This window comes from Montipora foliosa, chromosome 6 (genome assembly GCF_036669935.1).
Source record: "Montipora foliosa isolate CH-2021 chromosome 6, ASM3666993v2, whole genome shotgun sequence".
Classification (NCBI taxonomy): Eukaryota; Metazoa; Cnidaria; class Anthozoa; order Scleractinia; family Acroporidae; genus Montipora; species Montipora foliosa.
The window spans coordinates 40,208,698-40,226,197 of record NC_090874.1 but is presented as its reverse complement, the minus strand read 5'-3'; the positions used below and the strand labels follow the sequence as shown (position 1 = coordinate 40,226,197).

Below are 17,500 nucleotides of genomic sequence, written 5' to 3'. Positions count from 1 at the left end.
GCCAATAACGATTCATTATTATTGTCCGGGGGGGAGGGGAGAATTTGGCCCACTCCCTCTAATCACAAGTGAGGTGTCCTGATTCAGGGTTCGGTGTTAAGCCAGTCTGAAACTCTCTCTGTCTGTCCTCAATCTTGCGCCGTGAATCCATTTGTTATCATCCCAAAGGAATCACTAATGTCTTTATAAATTACAGTACGTATTAAAACTGTATAACGTCTATCGTGCAATAACAGGAAATGCTGGAGGAATAGCGTCATGTAATAATGATGCTGATGATGATGATGAAAAAGAGAAGACAACTAATAACTTCAACCCACATGTGACACCAAGTCTAGGAATCAAACAAGGGCCACATTGGTGGGACGCAAGGGCTCTCATGTAAGCCACCTTATTGCACCAGTTACCTTTGGAAACATGAAATGCCATTAAATGCGATTCGGCTTTCATGTGATTTTCACAACTGTGGAGCTCTGAGGGCATTATTACCCATGTTCTTTGGCCTCATGGGATAACACCCTGTGCAATCTACAAGGTTCTTCAAAACTAATCAAGCCTCCAGCTGTAGCCTAATAGAACCTATGTAAAAATGGCTGCCTTTAAATTATTCTTTTGTTCATATTCAAAATAACCCAACTAACCTCGTTTTTGAGACAAAAATTCTAAAGAATTTGTTATCCCGAACGAGGTTAGTTGGGCTATGTTGAATATGAACAAAAGAATAATTTAAAGGCAGCCATTTTTGCATAAGGTCTATAAGTATTGTAAAATGCTTCTTAAAAAGTAATTTTGACACATACCTTGGAAGTCCACTCCTCTCGACACTCCATACTCTTTGTCTTTCTTTCTCCTGACAAATAAAATATTTTATTTTCATTAAATTCAAACAATTTTACCCCTGCGGTGGAAATCATGATGCAATTCACATAGGCAAACATTGTAATGTTTTTTTTTATTGCACTCACTTTTTCTTTTTTGTTACACTTGCTGATGATTTAACCGTTAAGGAGATTTCTTGTATATTAGACTAACATGTAATTAGACTTCAAGTTCGACGTAATGCACAAGAACAAAAGAACTGCTTACAGTTTCCTTTGTTTTACACCTAACAGGCAAATTATTCGTCTGAAACGCCACGATGTTCTTTTGTTCTTACACGCCTTGAACTTACGACCAACCTAACCAGAAAAAACTTCACACTCTACAGGACTTAAGCGGTTTGTTTGTTTGTCTTTTGAAGTACAGTATGAAGCAGTGATACAGTACCACTCAAAGGTAAGTTGACAGTCTCGAATCAACCCTCGAAACTCGACTCGACAAGGGGCTCTTTCTCTGTTGCGAAAAAGGATACTGGATGATGTTGAAGCAACAGCTTCAAAAACACTTTCATCAGAAGCTATGATGTAGTCATAAATATCTCGGTTAAACTCCTCAACTATGTGTAATCTAAAAATAAAAACAAAGTAATCCAGCATCAACACAGTGAAAAAGCCGTCATCCTTGAAATGAAGAAGGGCAAAAACCACTTATTAATATAATTTTGGTGGAGATTTGGTGGTGGGGCGTGCATTACTGGTGACCTCTGAGTCTATGTAGAAGGATTCAGAAGAAAATGGTCTACTGAGCCCCAACATCCACACAATAAAGAATTGATACAACTTTCTAAATATAACAATGAAAAAGTACAGCAACAATCCATGTTTGTCTGAGCAAAGGTACAGTATGTACATTGATGTGTAGCACAATCACCGTACCCACTTGGGGGTGACTCAGAAACATTTCCTGATTTATTCAGTTTAACGTCTTCAATGAAGCTGTATTTTTGCTGAATGCTAAGGTTATCTTTGTTGATTAGCATACAGGGTGTAAAAAGGGTAAGCGACTTTCCTTTCTTGAGAAAACAAAGGAAAAGGATAGAAAAATAGGAAAATTTTGAGTGTAACGCGTAACACAATTTTCAAATTGAAAGTCTTCAAAACCATTTTTCATAAGAGAGAACAATTATGTGGATTAACGGACAATAACCAGTGATAACACGCAGTAAATACTACATATGAGCCAAATTAAAACAGTTCAAGTTTATTAAAACACATTAAAAAGATTCAAAATTCCGTAGTTTCCTTACTGTAACGCTGTGTTTTGGAATTCTGGCGCTCACTGGGTTATAGTTTGAAACAAGTCTTCAATTGATATCTGTGGCTTCAAAACCATCTCAACTAAATGCTCATACCTTATGCTTTAACATACAGAAAAATTAGTTTGAAGGATCCACTACGAATGGAGAAATCACTCCTCAAAACAGTCGCTACGCTTTTTCTGTTCCGCAATTACGCAATAATATTTTTCGAGACCACTTCTTTCAATGTTGCTCCTGATCCAACCAAGGCGTAAGTGGGTTCCAACCAAGCATTTTCTGAATGCTCACAAGTTCCACTAGCTATTTCCACAGTTTCGTCATCGTAGCTTTCAGGGTCGCGAAAATATTAGCCTTTGACTGAGTCGCTACGTTTTTTTAACATGCCGGGCCATATTGAACCTAGTCTTGAGTGCCAGTGAACATCACAAATCTACTTCGCAAAGAAGCCATGATTTCCATGTGCTTCACAAGGCTTGGTAACCTTTCCTCTATGGATATTATTGGGAAGTCCACAATGTCTTTTCAGGGGCAATTTTCAGGAAATTGAGAGAGACATCTGCTCTGACCTCAAATTGTAAAGTGGAGCAAAAAAGTGGAGCAGAAAGCCAGCGTTTAAGGTGTCAATTGAACTAAATGAGGGGATGCTATCCTCCATGTAGTGAAAGCTTTCTGTTTTTACTTTTTATTTGCCTCAAAATTGACTATCTGTATGAAAGACCACGCCTGCAAGGGGTCATGGGTAAATCAGAAATTCAGTTTTAACGGACCAAACATTAATATTTTCCGAACAATTAGAAAGATATGTAAGTCTGGGTGTGAAATAAGCCAAAATAAGTGATTTTCACCCCAATAAACACAATTTCACAATTTTTAGGTATGTTACAGAAATGGGTACCGTGATCATGCTACTCATCATTACAAAACAAAAGTCAGCATCTGTAGTAACTTCTCTGTTTCTAACAATCAAGAGATGAACAAACACCTCTGCTCAATTAATAAACTACACATAGCTTACACTACGTATTTTTATTTTTACAGTACAATTAAATGCAAGAAATATTGAAAATTAATGTTACCTGGAATTGTGCGGAAGTTCTGAATTTAACACACATGCCTTTATGGAGAACTGTTCAAGAAAGAGTTTCAGTCTGCAAAAGAAGACCACTTCTAAATTGTTTGAAAATTAATGATTATGAATTTACAAAGTTAGGATTCAAGATCCAACATTTGCATGGTAAAGTTGCACTCTTCAATCTTGAAATCAGAATAGCATCAAGTTGGTTGAAGTACAAACCTTAAGTTATGTTACCAACAAAATGCCCTTTGTTAGCCCAAATTATATTTAGTCGACTAACTAACTAGTTCCTCTCGACTAACTATGCCCAAATCACCATAATTATATCAAAATAGACAAAGGACGTCCAAACAATAATTTATTTAGAAGAATATTGTTAACAATGGTTTGTGATCTACATGTACAAATGTATACGTGGGCTATAATTATATGAATCATTAGCCCCAATCTTATTGTTAAATTCATACTGTATAAGGAGGTGATGTACAGTACGAGGTCCCATGTTATATGAGTCAAATGGTCAATGAGCCAATGATTTATGAGTCATGAGTCAATGAGACTCAGTCAAAATAGCAGTATAGAAATGATTAGGCCTAAGCACTCTGAAATTTTAGCTTTCATTTTATGGGTAAGGGTAACTGCACTAACTCATTGACTCATTGACTCATGACTCATTGATTCATTGACTCATAAATACTTGATACTTGAAATTACCTGTACAGTACTACAATGAAACAAAATACTGATAATTTATTATAAACTCATTAACTTTGCGAGCTTTTGTTTCGTTAACCAAGGCACAAACATTCTCAGAACAAGAAATTGGCCATTCATTTTACTGTTACAATATAATTTGCAACTCACTTGTAACACCTATCAATTCCATTGACAAAAAAAATAGTTTTTCCTTGAACAAGACTAAAAACAAAGAAAACACAAAAAAATTAAATATTCCCGCAAACATTAATTGATCATCCTTTGTATATCATTGACACCCTTACAATATGTGCACACTCAATTGACCACTCCCCATAGGGGGTTTTCAGGGCCAATGAAACACAATCATGACAGAACAGAACAACAACAACTGTTAAGAATCCCAATTGGCCGGAGGCAAGCTAGTTGGCTATTTACAAGTACAGCTGAGAAGTTCAACCAGGGAATATCAGGAACAGATTCAACCAGTGGCCAGAACGTGTCTTGATCCCGAAATCCTCGGATCTCAATGCATGCGCCCTAACCACTGGCACGCACTGCTGCAATGCCTCCTTCAGAACTGCCATATGAAGTGCCGCCCCTTGAGAAACAGGAATTTTTAGTGGAGCTCCTCATGCTAAGAAAATGTGGTAAACTACAATGTATCCATCCAAGAAATTTTGGTTGCGACGTCAGCGTACGCCCACCTGTACACTCTTAATTATTCTTTCGAACAACACTGAGATTTTGCCTTGCCTTTACATGGAACATACTGTATGGTAAATTTCAATAATTAACTTTCCTCTTTCTTTTGAGACAGCCAATTTAAGTACTTTGATTTTTGGCAAAATGCAAACTAAGGCCTAATGCTTGCCGGAAACACAATATTACAGTAAATGATAATTATATCTACATGTACCGATACTTTATAGTGTACTGTTACATGTACTATAATAAATTATTTCCTCTTACTTTAATTTTAGCAGCGTATATATCAAGAGGAACTTCTCGTTGGCTTCACATCTAGAAAAAAGGGTCCATGAAGTATGATTACTTTTGTCATTGCTGCTCAGCTTAAAAAACTAGTTAAAAAACAGTTAGTAAGACCACCAGACACATACATGTAAAGAGCTCATTGTTTACAGCCTGCCCAAACCTGTGTTATTACAGTGCAACCAGGAAAACCAATGAAAACCAGAGATGTATCCAGGTTTTCAAATTTGGGGGTCCTCTGGACCCCTTTTTGAAAAATTTGGGGGTCCATTGCAAAATTTTGGGGGTCCAGCTAATTAATATTCAAGAATTAATATGCGATCTATTGCCTTTTAATTGCTGCTGCAGTACCCTTTCAGATTTCTAATTGCAAAAAAATAAAGTCTTATCCCTCCCAACGAATATGTACTTAAAATGATTAATTTCTTTGAAACCGTTGTGCCTGTTGATTCATCGATCAAAGTGTATGGGCTGTGAAAGCTCCATCTATCACATCTGAAAACGTCTCGAGGAATCGAATCCGTATATGCTGTAGGAACTGTTGCCTCCAGTTGATAAATGATCTAGATCTCCACAGCAAAAAAAAAAAACAGAACTGAATCTCAATTTTCCATAAAAGAGCACCATTTATTTTAACTACACTTGAGGTGTAATTTAGGAACAAAAGAGTAAACAAATGTAAGCGATCAATACACAGTTCATCGTCGGCCTGTGCGGCTGTGACTTCGCCATGGCCAATGTTAATAACCAAACGATTTAATACATTCAATTTTTATGTTTAACACGTTAATTTTAACACTAGCTCAGAACAAAAGTTGGATAATTTGCAAAACAGACAAGTTACGTGCAAAACAAGAACCGAGACGATGACACGTGCACGCCGGGAATTAATAGGGAACTTAAGCAACGACGACGGCGACGGCAACGAGAACGTCATCTCAAAATATAAATTCGCGTTATTGTAATCGCTTCGTTACTATTTCAACTTTTTTAATATGACGGGGGTGTGGTAGTTCCTCAAAAATGACGCTCGTAGGAACGGCGCTCAATTAAGGGCAGAAAATGAAAATTTACCTTCAAGTAATGACGTTGTCCATAAAACCTCAAATTTGGCTATTTCACGTTGTAGTTTTGCTGACGACGGCAAAGAAATGGACAAAAGTGAAAAACGCACGTGCAGGGCGTGCAAAGCTATTGTTTTTGCCTACTAAATATGTAAATTTGTGACGTTCTCGTTGCCGTCGCCGTTGTTGTTGCTTAAGTTCCCTAATATCAACAGGGTCGCACAAAACAAAAATTTAACATACTTTGCCTTTGGATTCTCTGTCATTTCAATCACGATAAGCGAACTAATGCTTGAAATTCACTTGGAAAGCATGCAACAAACTGAACTTCGACTGAAATGTTTTATAATCACTGGCTGCACATCGAAAGTGTCGCCGATTGTCTCACGTAAAAAACAGCTCAGATCATGTCACGCAACACGTGCGAATTCAAAACTGAACTTATGAGGCTGGACATAATGGTTGACAAAATGAAATTATTCGACTACAAAAATCCGAAAATAACAGCTTACCTTGAAATTTCAGGAACTCGATCATTTCTCCGATTTGAAAATGGGAATGTTCAATTCCTTGTGAAATACGGCGTTCGCATGTTTTTCCTGGCGTTCGTAATTTGCATAAATATTCGATTTTTTTCTGCGTCCAACTGGACCCTTTGTTCGATATTCTATGCGTCTAAAAGGAAAACGAGTGCGTCCCAGGACGCAATGACGCACTCTGGATACATCTCTAGAAAACCTATTGTTTTTAAGCCAATCATGTTTGAGAATTTCACGCGCCAAAACCTGAATGACTGTTATTAGTCACGCTTAGTTACATGTAATGGAAACAAAGCATCAAAAAGGCCAAATTTTGCTAAAAATGTTGTTGCAAGGTACATTGTAAGAAAGGACATTAAATAATTATTAATTTTTCTTTGGTGAAAAAAATTGTTCAGCTATCTAGTTTATTCACAAAAATTGATTTTACACAAACTACTGCGTAAAAAAAGTAAAGTCTCTGTTACAGGCGTAGAAAGGCCCATCAGACTGGCGCTTATCTCCGGTTTCCATAGCATGAAGTGACTAGGAGTATTTCTACTCCCCCTGGATGGGATGAAAGTCCATCGCAGGGTTACCCCCAGCATTTTCGCTGGTACCCATTTATACACCTGGGTGGAGAGACGCACCATGAGAGTAAAGTGTCTTGCCCAAGAACACAACACAATGTCCCTGGCCAGGACCTGAACCCAGACCACTCGTTCCGGAGTCCAGCATTCTAACCATGAGTCCACCCCACCTCCCACAACTACTGCATGATTGGACAGAAATTACTGTCACAGGTTTTCCCAGTTGCACTGTAAATAACTGACGTGATGCCTTTGTATGCACTACAAAAGAAAACCAATTTTTACATTTTTGACATATTTTACATTAATTTTGCAACTTTTTGCACTGTGTGATACATATTAGTCATAACATGGATCCATCTTTACTTTGACTATATCACAAAGTACCTTGAAATCCAAATTGCATTTTAAAAAAAACACAAGTACAAAAGCATTTGTGGCGTAAAATTTTCAACAACTTCATGCCTGTCACCAGCTTACAATTGATAATTATTATTTTGTCGGTCAAACAATGGCTTGTTTTCCTAAATATCATGTACATGCACAGCAAATACAAAGCAAAGTGTAAAGTTAACACAAAAAATGGTAAAAAGTTTAGTATCATATAAGTGGCAAGATCTAAGTTAATAGATTTTCCAAAAGTATCAGATGGGAATATACATGTACAGTCATGTACACCGAAATTTGGAAGTTTGAAAAAAAAAAATTAAACATGGCTGCAGAGAAGCAAACGCATTCATTACTAGCATGTGTCACTTCTTGCGGACTGTCCTCTTGTGTCCCTTGCCCCTCTCAATAAAAAGAACAATCATTCACAAAACTCACTTTATAAAATACTGTGTCAGTTTGTCATCAGATGGAAGTTGTGAGTCTTGGAGCTTTAGGATAACCTGCCAAACAAAAAAGAAAGCCATGTTACTGTTACAGTAACAACTACATGTATATCACTTCAAAATGCAGAAGGTATTCAAAAACAAATGATAAAACCAGTTAACACTGAAAGGTTGGGGTTTTGGATCAAGAATATTCTCAAAACAAAATAAATGACTTGAGAACTCTACATCAATTTATAAATGTAGATGCATGTTGAAAGTTTGTAAGCAAGCCAAAATGACAAGATGAAATTGTCAAGATTGATTATCACTCTCGTTGTTTCATTGTCATCAAATTTGCGGTACATGTACAGCAACCTATAGCTATCAAATGAATGTACCGGTACATGTACATGTACATGTGTTCCAACTTTGCAGAGATTTCTACTTTTGTACTTAGCAGAGTACGCCTAATGTATGGGTTGTTCTGTTATTGTACACTTTTTTGCAGCTGATAGGTGGGGTTTTCGCTTTTCTTTTCACGTTTCCTACACCAGTACACCTACAGGTAAATTGTACCCCTGGAGTAAAAATTAACTAAAAATAAAAGGGTGGGGTGCCTCAAGAGACTACATGTACATGTAGTGTGAAATTACACTGTAAATAACTGGATTTTCAATGGCAAGAAGAGTCCAGTCTCTTTGCCTAGACTAACACTCAGGGCATTTGAATAACTGAGCATAAATTGATGGCTTCATAATCAAATATGCCATTGGTTGGACTTTCAAGTCTTCTTGTGGTATGATCAAGTGTTGTGTTGTGGTCTTGCCTAAGGCACAAAGGCACCCCAAGTCCTGCTGCTGTCCGATGGACTCAAGTCGACTCTGCAATCCAAGATGGGTTGAATCAGATTGACAACTTGATTCCAGTCGATTGGATTGAGTCGCTCTGCCAACATTTTCTACCCTCCCTTGCAAACTGACTTCCCATAACATGGACCAACCCATGGACAGGTCGGCACAAGTCAATTGGACCAAGTACAGCTGCCTTGATCTGACTCAGATTGGGTGTAACCTTTACATTTCCTGGGACAATAATAGACTTAGATTTGTTAAAGATCATCTTCTTGGTTTTCAAGACAGAAGACAAACAAAAATAGTAATCATTACGATAACCAAAAGAGTTGAAATAGAACGTCCTAAATTAACTAGAGTTGTATCTAAAGAAAATGGCACTCACTGGATTGTGAAGGACAAGTTTCTTAAGAGCTGAAACATCCTGAAAAAAAGTGATTTCATGAATGGAGGTACATGTATCCATTCCACAAAATACAATAACAAGGATCTACAAGGATAACAAGGGTTTATGCATCACTAGTTTCCTCTCTTAGGAGCAATGAACAATGATGTCTTTTGTTACATATTTGCATCCAGTGACTTGCAGAGTTCTACATTCCTCTGAAGAAGGCCGCAGAAACTTGTCTGTTGAAAATTTAGTTTTAACATTTTTAGATCTGTTTTAAACCTCCTTGTTAGAACTTTAACTATTACACATGTAGGATGAAACATCCCCTTGTGTACATGTTCAGAACCAATTATTGCGGTCATATCTTAGCAACAATGCAAAACTGCTAATAGTATAAGTTCTACACACTAAGCAGCAAAGGGACCAAGACTCTGGGGTTACGCACCATTCCAGACACAAAACTGAGTGGACGGCACAATGCGAGGTTTGGTGGCTGGAATGGCGGGTGAATGGCCCTGGAGTCTTGCTCCCTAATTTGCTGCTCACTAGTTGGAATACAAAGGTTTTCCAAGTTCTTGACAGGTAAATGTAAAACAAAAGAGCCTTCATGCAACAACATTAATACAATGTAACATAAAAATAGACATTGTCAAACAGCTGCAAACTAATAATTTTGACCAACTTCATTCTAATGTAGCACAATACACACCTCACTAAATGTTGCAGACATCAAAAATGCTTGATAAATTGTTGGAAGATGACTAAAGTCAACAGTTAAAGATAAAAATTAGCAAAAAATTTCTTAAATTGATAATTTTCACAATATATTATAATATATGTGTAAAAAAGTCATATAAAAGAGAGGAGTCCATTAGTGTACAAACTAAACTCCTTCTAAAGATTTTCTTCTTTAAAGGGAACATTGGACAAGGTTGGGCAATAAAGTATTAAGAAAATATTGTTATGTATATTAACACCAGTTCTCCACCTACTGCATATGAAGATTGTGGCTTGGAATGCCATACTGTACCTTGATGAAATTCTTGAAATGTTTTGAAAGTTGGTTAAAAATATAATTATTTAAAAGTAGTTTGATTAACACCACTAAACGTATCAATGTTTGGGGTATTTTACATGTATACAATGTACATGTATGTTGTGGTTCAAAAATTTCAAAACAAATCAATTTTCATTTTCTTTACAAGTCTCATATTCATTATCATTACCTGAAACAAAGAAAAAATTAAAATTGAACTATACATGTAGTTTGACAAATTTTGAACAAATGAAACCTCAACATACTGTACAGTGGATGAGAATGATAATGATGATGATGATGAGATCATCATAATTATTGTCATCATTAATTGGTATGGAAGGATATCATTATTATATACCTCAATAATGTTTTCAAGTCATATTCATAGCCATAAGAAAACACAAGATCTGCTTCATCAATGACCAGCATCTGGAGACTGACTTTGAGATCAAGATTCTACAGGTAAATAAAGCAAGAATTTTCAAAATCATTAAACTAAGTTTCTACATGTATGTCTTTAGAAATCATAAGATTATAGTACTCACTTGTACTTTTTAACCTTTTAACTGGCTTGTTTAAACTGGCATCAAAACCAAAAAAAATACGGAAGCAAGAAATCAGGGAACTCTGACAAAAATTCCAAGTGACTTTGGATTTTTTGTACCTTGCAAATGAACAGTGTACAGGAATCTCTTGGCCCCAAATTACTTTTCATCTTTTCTTCCTTCCAGTAATGCTCTAATATTACATGACTGTATTAAAAAATGATACTGCACCTTAGCTTGTACATGACCCAGCAATACACTTGGTGTTCCCACAACAATGTCTGGGCCTTCCATTAAGAGGGACCTTTGAAAAAATCATGACATATAATATTTCATACTGTAAATTGATAGCTTGGTGATCATTTTATTTTCAACCTTGTTTTGCACATGTACATTTTGTTTGATTCAGATTTGGTTTGTCTTCTTTTAGAGCGCATGCATCATCCTCATTCAACAACTGAACTTGGCCAGTTTAGCTACTCTACATGCAGTCCTTTACTTTTTTGATTTTCAAACATCTCTTAGACTAGTTCACATTAGTAACAAAAAAAGAACTTTCCTTTGGAATGGCAAAGGGATATTGAGAAAATGCTAAAAACAGCTGTACCTCAATGGCTCCTTGACTAAGAAATCCTAAAAGCTTATTCATCTGCCAGATGTGTTCTTGTAAATTAGTGACTTCTTTGAGCTACTAGATAATTACATGTATATTGTCATGACACCATGAGAACTGCCTAATGGTAGACAAATCTAAATCCATGGGATTTGGCACAGTGTACAATCATGAACAGTGTATATAATTATAGTGGTCCCTAGTAAAGACTTCATTTCATAGAATGTTCATGAATTTTAATATCACTTGATGAAGCCCAAGCTCTTTAGGCTGTGTGATTTATCCAAGTTTTATGTACATGTGCTCACTGCTAGTAGCATACTTCTTACGTACATGTACATGCATGACATTTGGCAAAAAAACAAAAAGAGTATGATTGACAGAGAAGCTGTTTACTTTGTGCTGGAAAGGTTTCCTTGTGCAACATCAGCAACTCTGACATCACGAGAGCAGTACGATGACAATTCCTAAAAGCATATGAAAGAGCAAAACATTTAAAATAATTATGCTGCAAAGATTAAAGGCAAAATAAAGATGTTGACAGCACTCTCAACTGATAATGCAAAAGTACCTTTGCCCAAGAACACAACACAATGTCCCTGGCCAGGACCTGAACCCAAACTACTCGATCCGGAGTCGAGCGCACTAAACATGAGGCCCCCACGCCTCCCAGTACAATTGTATGATGCCATTCAAAACTTAACACTCTGTGGGGCTAGTAAGCTTTCAAAACTACAGTAAGTCCTACATGTAACTTGGGGATTGGCTATTCAACGAGTTATGAGTTGAGTTGAGTTAAGATTGAGTTACAGCTTTTGGCGTTTTTCGCAATTAAAAGTACATGTAGTAAATATTCAGTACAAGTCACTTCGAAAACTGTTTTCTCCGCGTTGAAAGATATATTTGCATAAAATTTTGCAAAATGGCATGGCTTTCCAATGATCAAAACAATCTTATAATCATTACAACTTTCACAGCATCATTCTCATTGCTGCTGTTAACGCTGTCAACATCAAAACGATGCCTTCTTAGAGGGATACATGGGCTTTATTGCTAAGCCAGTTAAAGCCGGCCCGGCAGCTAAACGATGAACCGTATTTGTCGTCCAGCATCATGGTCGATCATCACAAGAATGCCGTAAACGAGAGAAGAAAACACCTGACTAGCTACAATCCCAGCCAAAAAGATGGTGGCACCTACTTTCCAAAAGGTAAAATAATGACCTGCAACAAGTAACCCGTCAAAAGTGACCCGTGTTTTAGACCTGCAGCCTGGATTGTGTCACAGTGCCTGGTTATGGAAGAGTGTCACACATGTTAACTTTGTGACTAGGAAGGTCACGGGTGCGATTCGCATTTTTTTTCAGAATCTATACTGGCCCCTTTCTAAAATATGAGTTGTTACTAATCAGTGAAAACACTATGAAATGAAGTTTGTTTCGCTCACCTTCTGTTTCCTGTTTCTAAAGGGGGTAACTAAACACAGGAATGGAACAGAATGGAACAGAATATACCGAAATAAACCGGAATATGCCGGAATGAGGCGGAATGAGACGGAATGAACAAGAATGGTACCGCAATATACCGAAACGACCCGGAATGACACTTTAATGACACACAAATAAAGCAGAATATACCGGAATAAAGCAGAATATGCCGGAACAAGGCGGAATGACTCTGAAATAAAACCTAATGACACCGGAATGAGACGGAATAAACAAGAATGGTACTGGAATATACTGGAAAGAGGCGGAATGACACCCAAATAAATGCTTGCCTGCTTCCCACGACCCACATTATTTTGATGGAGATATACGGAATTCCGGTTTTATTCCAGTATATTCCGTTCTGTTCTGTTCTGTTCCATTCCTGTGTTTAGTAATGCCCGTTTCTAAAGGGTAAGACTTGGGATCTTTGTGCAGTCCAGGTTTGGGTTCTCACAAAATGGAATGTTGATAGTTAACCACAGAGTCGTTGGCTGCAAGCGTTCGAAGTGGTGATCTTTAATTGTTGATTAAAAATTGTCTGTCTGGATCCCTACTCAACCGGTTAAAAAAAGGTCTACAAAAAAGTTTTGAAATCAGAGTATTGAAACTGAAAGTATGTCTAAGATCTGTACAAATCACTATCTATAGGCATTTCTTTCTGTCTACACTTTTGTTATCCTAAAACTTGTACCGCTTTAAATCATGTTGCATAAAGCAGTTTACCGTTATTTCTCATTATTTCTTTCTTTCTTTATTTATTTTCTTGTTAATTAATTTTAGTTTTTCGTGCACGGTTTCTTTTGTTTTTGCAAGTACATAAATGAGAACTGACAAAGTCACTTCATAGGCTAGGGTCAGTAAGGGAAAAAACATGTTCCAGGTTCCGGATTCCATCTTCACATAAACCCCTTATGCGGCTCACTTGTTCCAATAACATTTTGTGTGATAACCGACCTTGAAAACCATGCTGCTGGACGACAAACAGTACCTTTCACCGTTTAGCCGCTGGGGCTATAAACTGGCTTAACAGTAAATCCCATCAAACCTTGCAATGTACAAGAAGACATCTTTTCTGCATCGATAGACTTGATCGCTAGAAGGAACAACCACGTGTCGGTGGCTCACTTTGTTATGCAGGAGATTGTGAGTTCAACTCCAGCCGGACCCACAACACTCAGGTTCTTAAAATAACTGAGGAGAAAGTGCCGCCTTTGTAATAACATCTGCAAACGGTTAGACTTTCAAGTCTTCACGAATAACAACTTTCCAATGTTCATAAACTCTGTGGGATTTTAAAGATCACACACACTAGTTAAAAAGAGTATGGTGCACTGTTGTGGTCTGGTCTTTCCATCAGCCATGTGGTTGGCTTTGCATAATCTTCTGAAGGGCCTACTGATCGATGAGACCACATAACAGCAAAACAGGCAGTAGTCAAATCGAAGGAGTCCAAGTGCTGAAACTGGTAAACTGGTAAACAAGAATACTGCAGTGCATGAAATTTCAAGATTGTTTTGATTAGTTTAAAACCAATTCGCAAATAACATCTGTGCACTTCACGAAAACGGTTTTTCATGGTCTTCCCAGTGACTTCTACTAGTAATATTTATTAGTTTTAAGTGCCAAAAATGCCAAAAACCATAACTCAATATTAACTCAATTTTACATGTAATTCAATCTTAACTCAATCTTAACTCAAACTCAACTCAACTCCTAACTCGATCAGCGGGTCTAATTTACAGGTCGCAGGTCGCAGGTTGCAGGTCATGGGTTGCAGGTCATTGTTTCACCAATACAGAAAGTATCCTAAACATTCTTAAAAGCTAACCTTAGACCTAATTTGGCCTAAACAACAGTTTTTAGGCCTAAGGTTAGCTTTTATGAATGTTTAGGATACTTTCTGTATTCATTTGGTGAAACAATGACCTGCAACCCGTGACCTGTGAACTGCACATTAGACCCGCCATAACTCGATCAATAGTCTCCCTAACTTAGCTTTGCTCTAAATTAACATGTACCCATTGATGAAGAGACAAAAATAACATTAAGTTATTAATTTTTCTCCCAGCAATAATGATGTTTTCAGAAATTTATGGTAATACAGATAATTATCAGTCAGTAGAATGTGGATCCCTGTTTCTGACAAAAGAGAAGAAGCTACATTATGTACATGTAATTGTTTTAGTTTTTTACCCTTCATCCAACTGGGAACCCTCCAAAAATTTTCCATCCCCCTGGGAATTTTCAGCAACCCTCCTTTCAAAGAGAGATGGATAAATAACATGTAATTTCCTAAAACTGGTATTCGATAATAATTGTTATTTGTACAGTTTTAATGTACCTTTATGTTTTTGTGAGCTTGTTTGGCAAGTTCTTTAGTGGGGACCAATACCAGTGCTCGGACACCATTGCTCGATGTATAAGCCTATGTACATGTAGAGAGCAATAAGTACATGATTTTACATTGTACTACTTACATGAAAAAAGTACAAGATATTTACGTATTATTTTTACAATAATTATAACTATTATCAAATTTCAAATAAAGACTATTAAAACCACATTATTAAAAGGGAATAACATCCAAAAATAAGTTTACAAGCTGTACGGTGTGTAAAAAGTATTGTTTATACCGTCCAATACAATCATTAAGGCCAGAGGATGTACCTGTTTATCTTGGAGTACTCTCTGGATCAATGGTATTGCATATCTACATGTAAATGTAAAAACACCAAAGTCTTTTATCTATCATTCAGGCTCACTTTACAACAATAATTATTAACCCATTGACGAGTACATGTAAGTTTGTCTCCCATGCAACAGTGTAAAATCTACATTGACAAGTAAGTGGTTGACAGAGTAAATACAATAAAGTCTTGCTCCTAGGGGTCAACGGGATAAGGATTATCAAAATGTGTCAGAGACACACTATTTACAAAATTAACTATCAGAATGTATGAACACATAAATGTATATATTTTTAAAAACTTACGCAGCAGTCTTTCCTGATCCAGTCTTAGCTCTTGCTAAAATATCCTTTCCTTCCAACGCCAAAGGAATTGCCTTTTCCTTTCAAAGGACAATGATTATAAATAAAAAAATGACTAAAAAAGAACAGTACTATTTACATGTACCCATGATGGCTTGTGTACATGTATTACTATCAACCTCAGATGTCTTTGAACAACCGCTTTTTTTCTGCCCACTTCAAGGATCGTTGATTTCAGCATGGGATTCAAAAATTCTGATCATGTGATAAAATTTTTGTGGCTCTTGACGTTCGAAAATACCAATCATGTGATGTTGTTTTCTGTTGCTCTCCCCAAAGAGAAAAGCGTGAAACAATGGTAATGGTGAGTAAAACTGGCCAAGCATTACCCAGGAAAAGCCTTGTCCAAGGAATTAAGAAGACACAATAGCGCAAGCAGGTGGAGACTATACTTCACGAGTTTCTTCCCGGGTAATGACTCCGACGTGGCAAGGAAACTGAACGTGAGCAGACAAGCCATAAAGAATGTCTAAGCAATTTTTGTTGACAGTGGAGAAAGTGGTCCTCGGGGAAAGAAAGGGGCTCTTAATCAGCCCTGTCAAAATGTGCCGGCAGACGGCTATTTGGCCGCTTACTTCAAATTCACATCTGTCAGACTTGTATTCAGGATGAGGTTGTTTTGAGGTTTTGTTCATCACTGTAAACTACATGTATGCAAGGGGCTCCAGTCCTTGCAGCAGAGTCCGAAGGCCTCTCCTGCCTATTACTACATGTATAGCCAGCTTGCCTACTACTCGAAAACATTTTGACTGGGCTGCTTAATCCCTCACATGAGACAGGAGCTGAATTGGAACTTATCTAGTTTGTGAAGCGAGATACGTCATCGATACCCTTATCGTAAGTCTGTGATGTTGTAGAATCTTTAATAATTATTGCGACTTTCCCGGTGGAACTTCGAAGGCAAAAATAAGTTGTGCCACAGAAATAGGGTGTTTTGTGGTCCAATGAGTTGGAAACGAACCTCAAATCAGCCGTTTCCAGGTTCCTTAATGAGTGATCCAGTACCAGGGAAATCTAAATTCTGGCCATATTTATAATTGTTTTTGTGGTCTCAGTCACTCCAAAGCAGTTGAAGCAAATCAAGCAAGGTCAACCACATGTTGGAATAGGAAGACCACAATGCCTGGAACTACATGCCCTAGTCTTTGACAATAGTATGTGGGCTCCTTTGACAGCATTGACAGGAAGGGTTGTGAAACAAGGCCTATGCTTTAAAGTCCTCCAGCAAGAAGCCTTGAAATTTAAAGTCTAATCATTTACAGTGGAGCACAGATAGCGCAGTGGTGAGAGCACTCACCTCCCACCAATGTGGCCCAGGTTCAATTCCCAGGCCTACCAGTAGTTTTTGGTTCCCTACTCTGCTCTGAGAGGTTTTTCTACAGGTACTCCAGTTTTCTCCTCCCCTCAAAACCTCAAGATACATGTACATATACAATTTGATATGATTTGATTTCAGTAAGTGTCCGCAATTAATGCCCCTACATGTACACATATTATACAGTTAAGGTGATTCCTCACAAAAAAAAAGTAGTCAAATGATTTTCTTGAAACTTTCCCCGGAATGTTCCCTACTAATCACTCTTTTGAGAACTACAATAAAAAAGATATATGTAAGTCACCGCACTTGTTTAAGGACGG

General features: G+C 37.3%; 1 protein-coding gene across 1 annotated transcript in view; it reads right to left on the bottom strand.

Moving 5' to 3' along the window:
• Window positions 1-17,500, bottom strand: part of LOC138007341 (probable ATP-dependent RNA helicase DDX56) — a 27,151-nt gene that overhangs the window by 7,461 nt on the left and 2,190 nt on the right. Inside the window, exons 3-17 of the mRNA XM_068854166.1 lie at window positions 15,806-15,882; window positions 15,481-15,523; window positions 15,155-15,238; window positions 11,724-11,794; window positions 10,946-11,018; window positions 10,528-10,625; window positions 9,840-9,891; window positions 9,125-9,163; window positions 7,899-7,963; window positions 4,881-4,931; window positions 4,077-4,130; window positions 3,214-3,285; window positions 1,352-1,446; window positions 966-987; window positions 801-850 (exon numbers count right to left, since the gene is read on the bottom strand). Coding sequence (XP_068710267.1) covers window positions 801-850; window positions 966-987; window positions 1,352-1,446; window positions 3,214-3,285; window positions 4,077-4,130; window positions 4,881-4,931; window positions 7,899-7,963; window positions 9,125-9,163; window positions 9,840-9,891; window positions 10,528-10,625; window positions 10,946-11,018; window positions 11,724-11,794; window positions 15,155-15,238; window positions 15,481-15,523; window positions 15,806-15,882 — 946 coding nt within the window. The remainder of the gene's footprint in view (window positions 1-800; window positions 851-965; window positions 988-1,351; window positions 1,447-3,213; window positions 3,286-4,076; window positions 4,131-4,880; window positions 4,932-7,898; window positions 7,964-9,124; window positions 9,164-9,839; window positions 9,892-10,527; window positions 10,626-10,945; window positions 11,019-11,723; window positions 11,795-15,154; window positions 15,239-15,480; window positions 15,524-15,805; window positions 15,883-17,500) is intronic.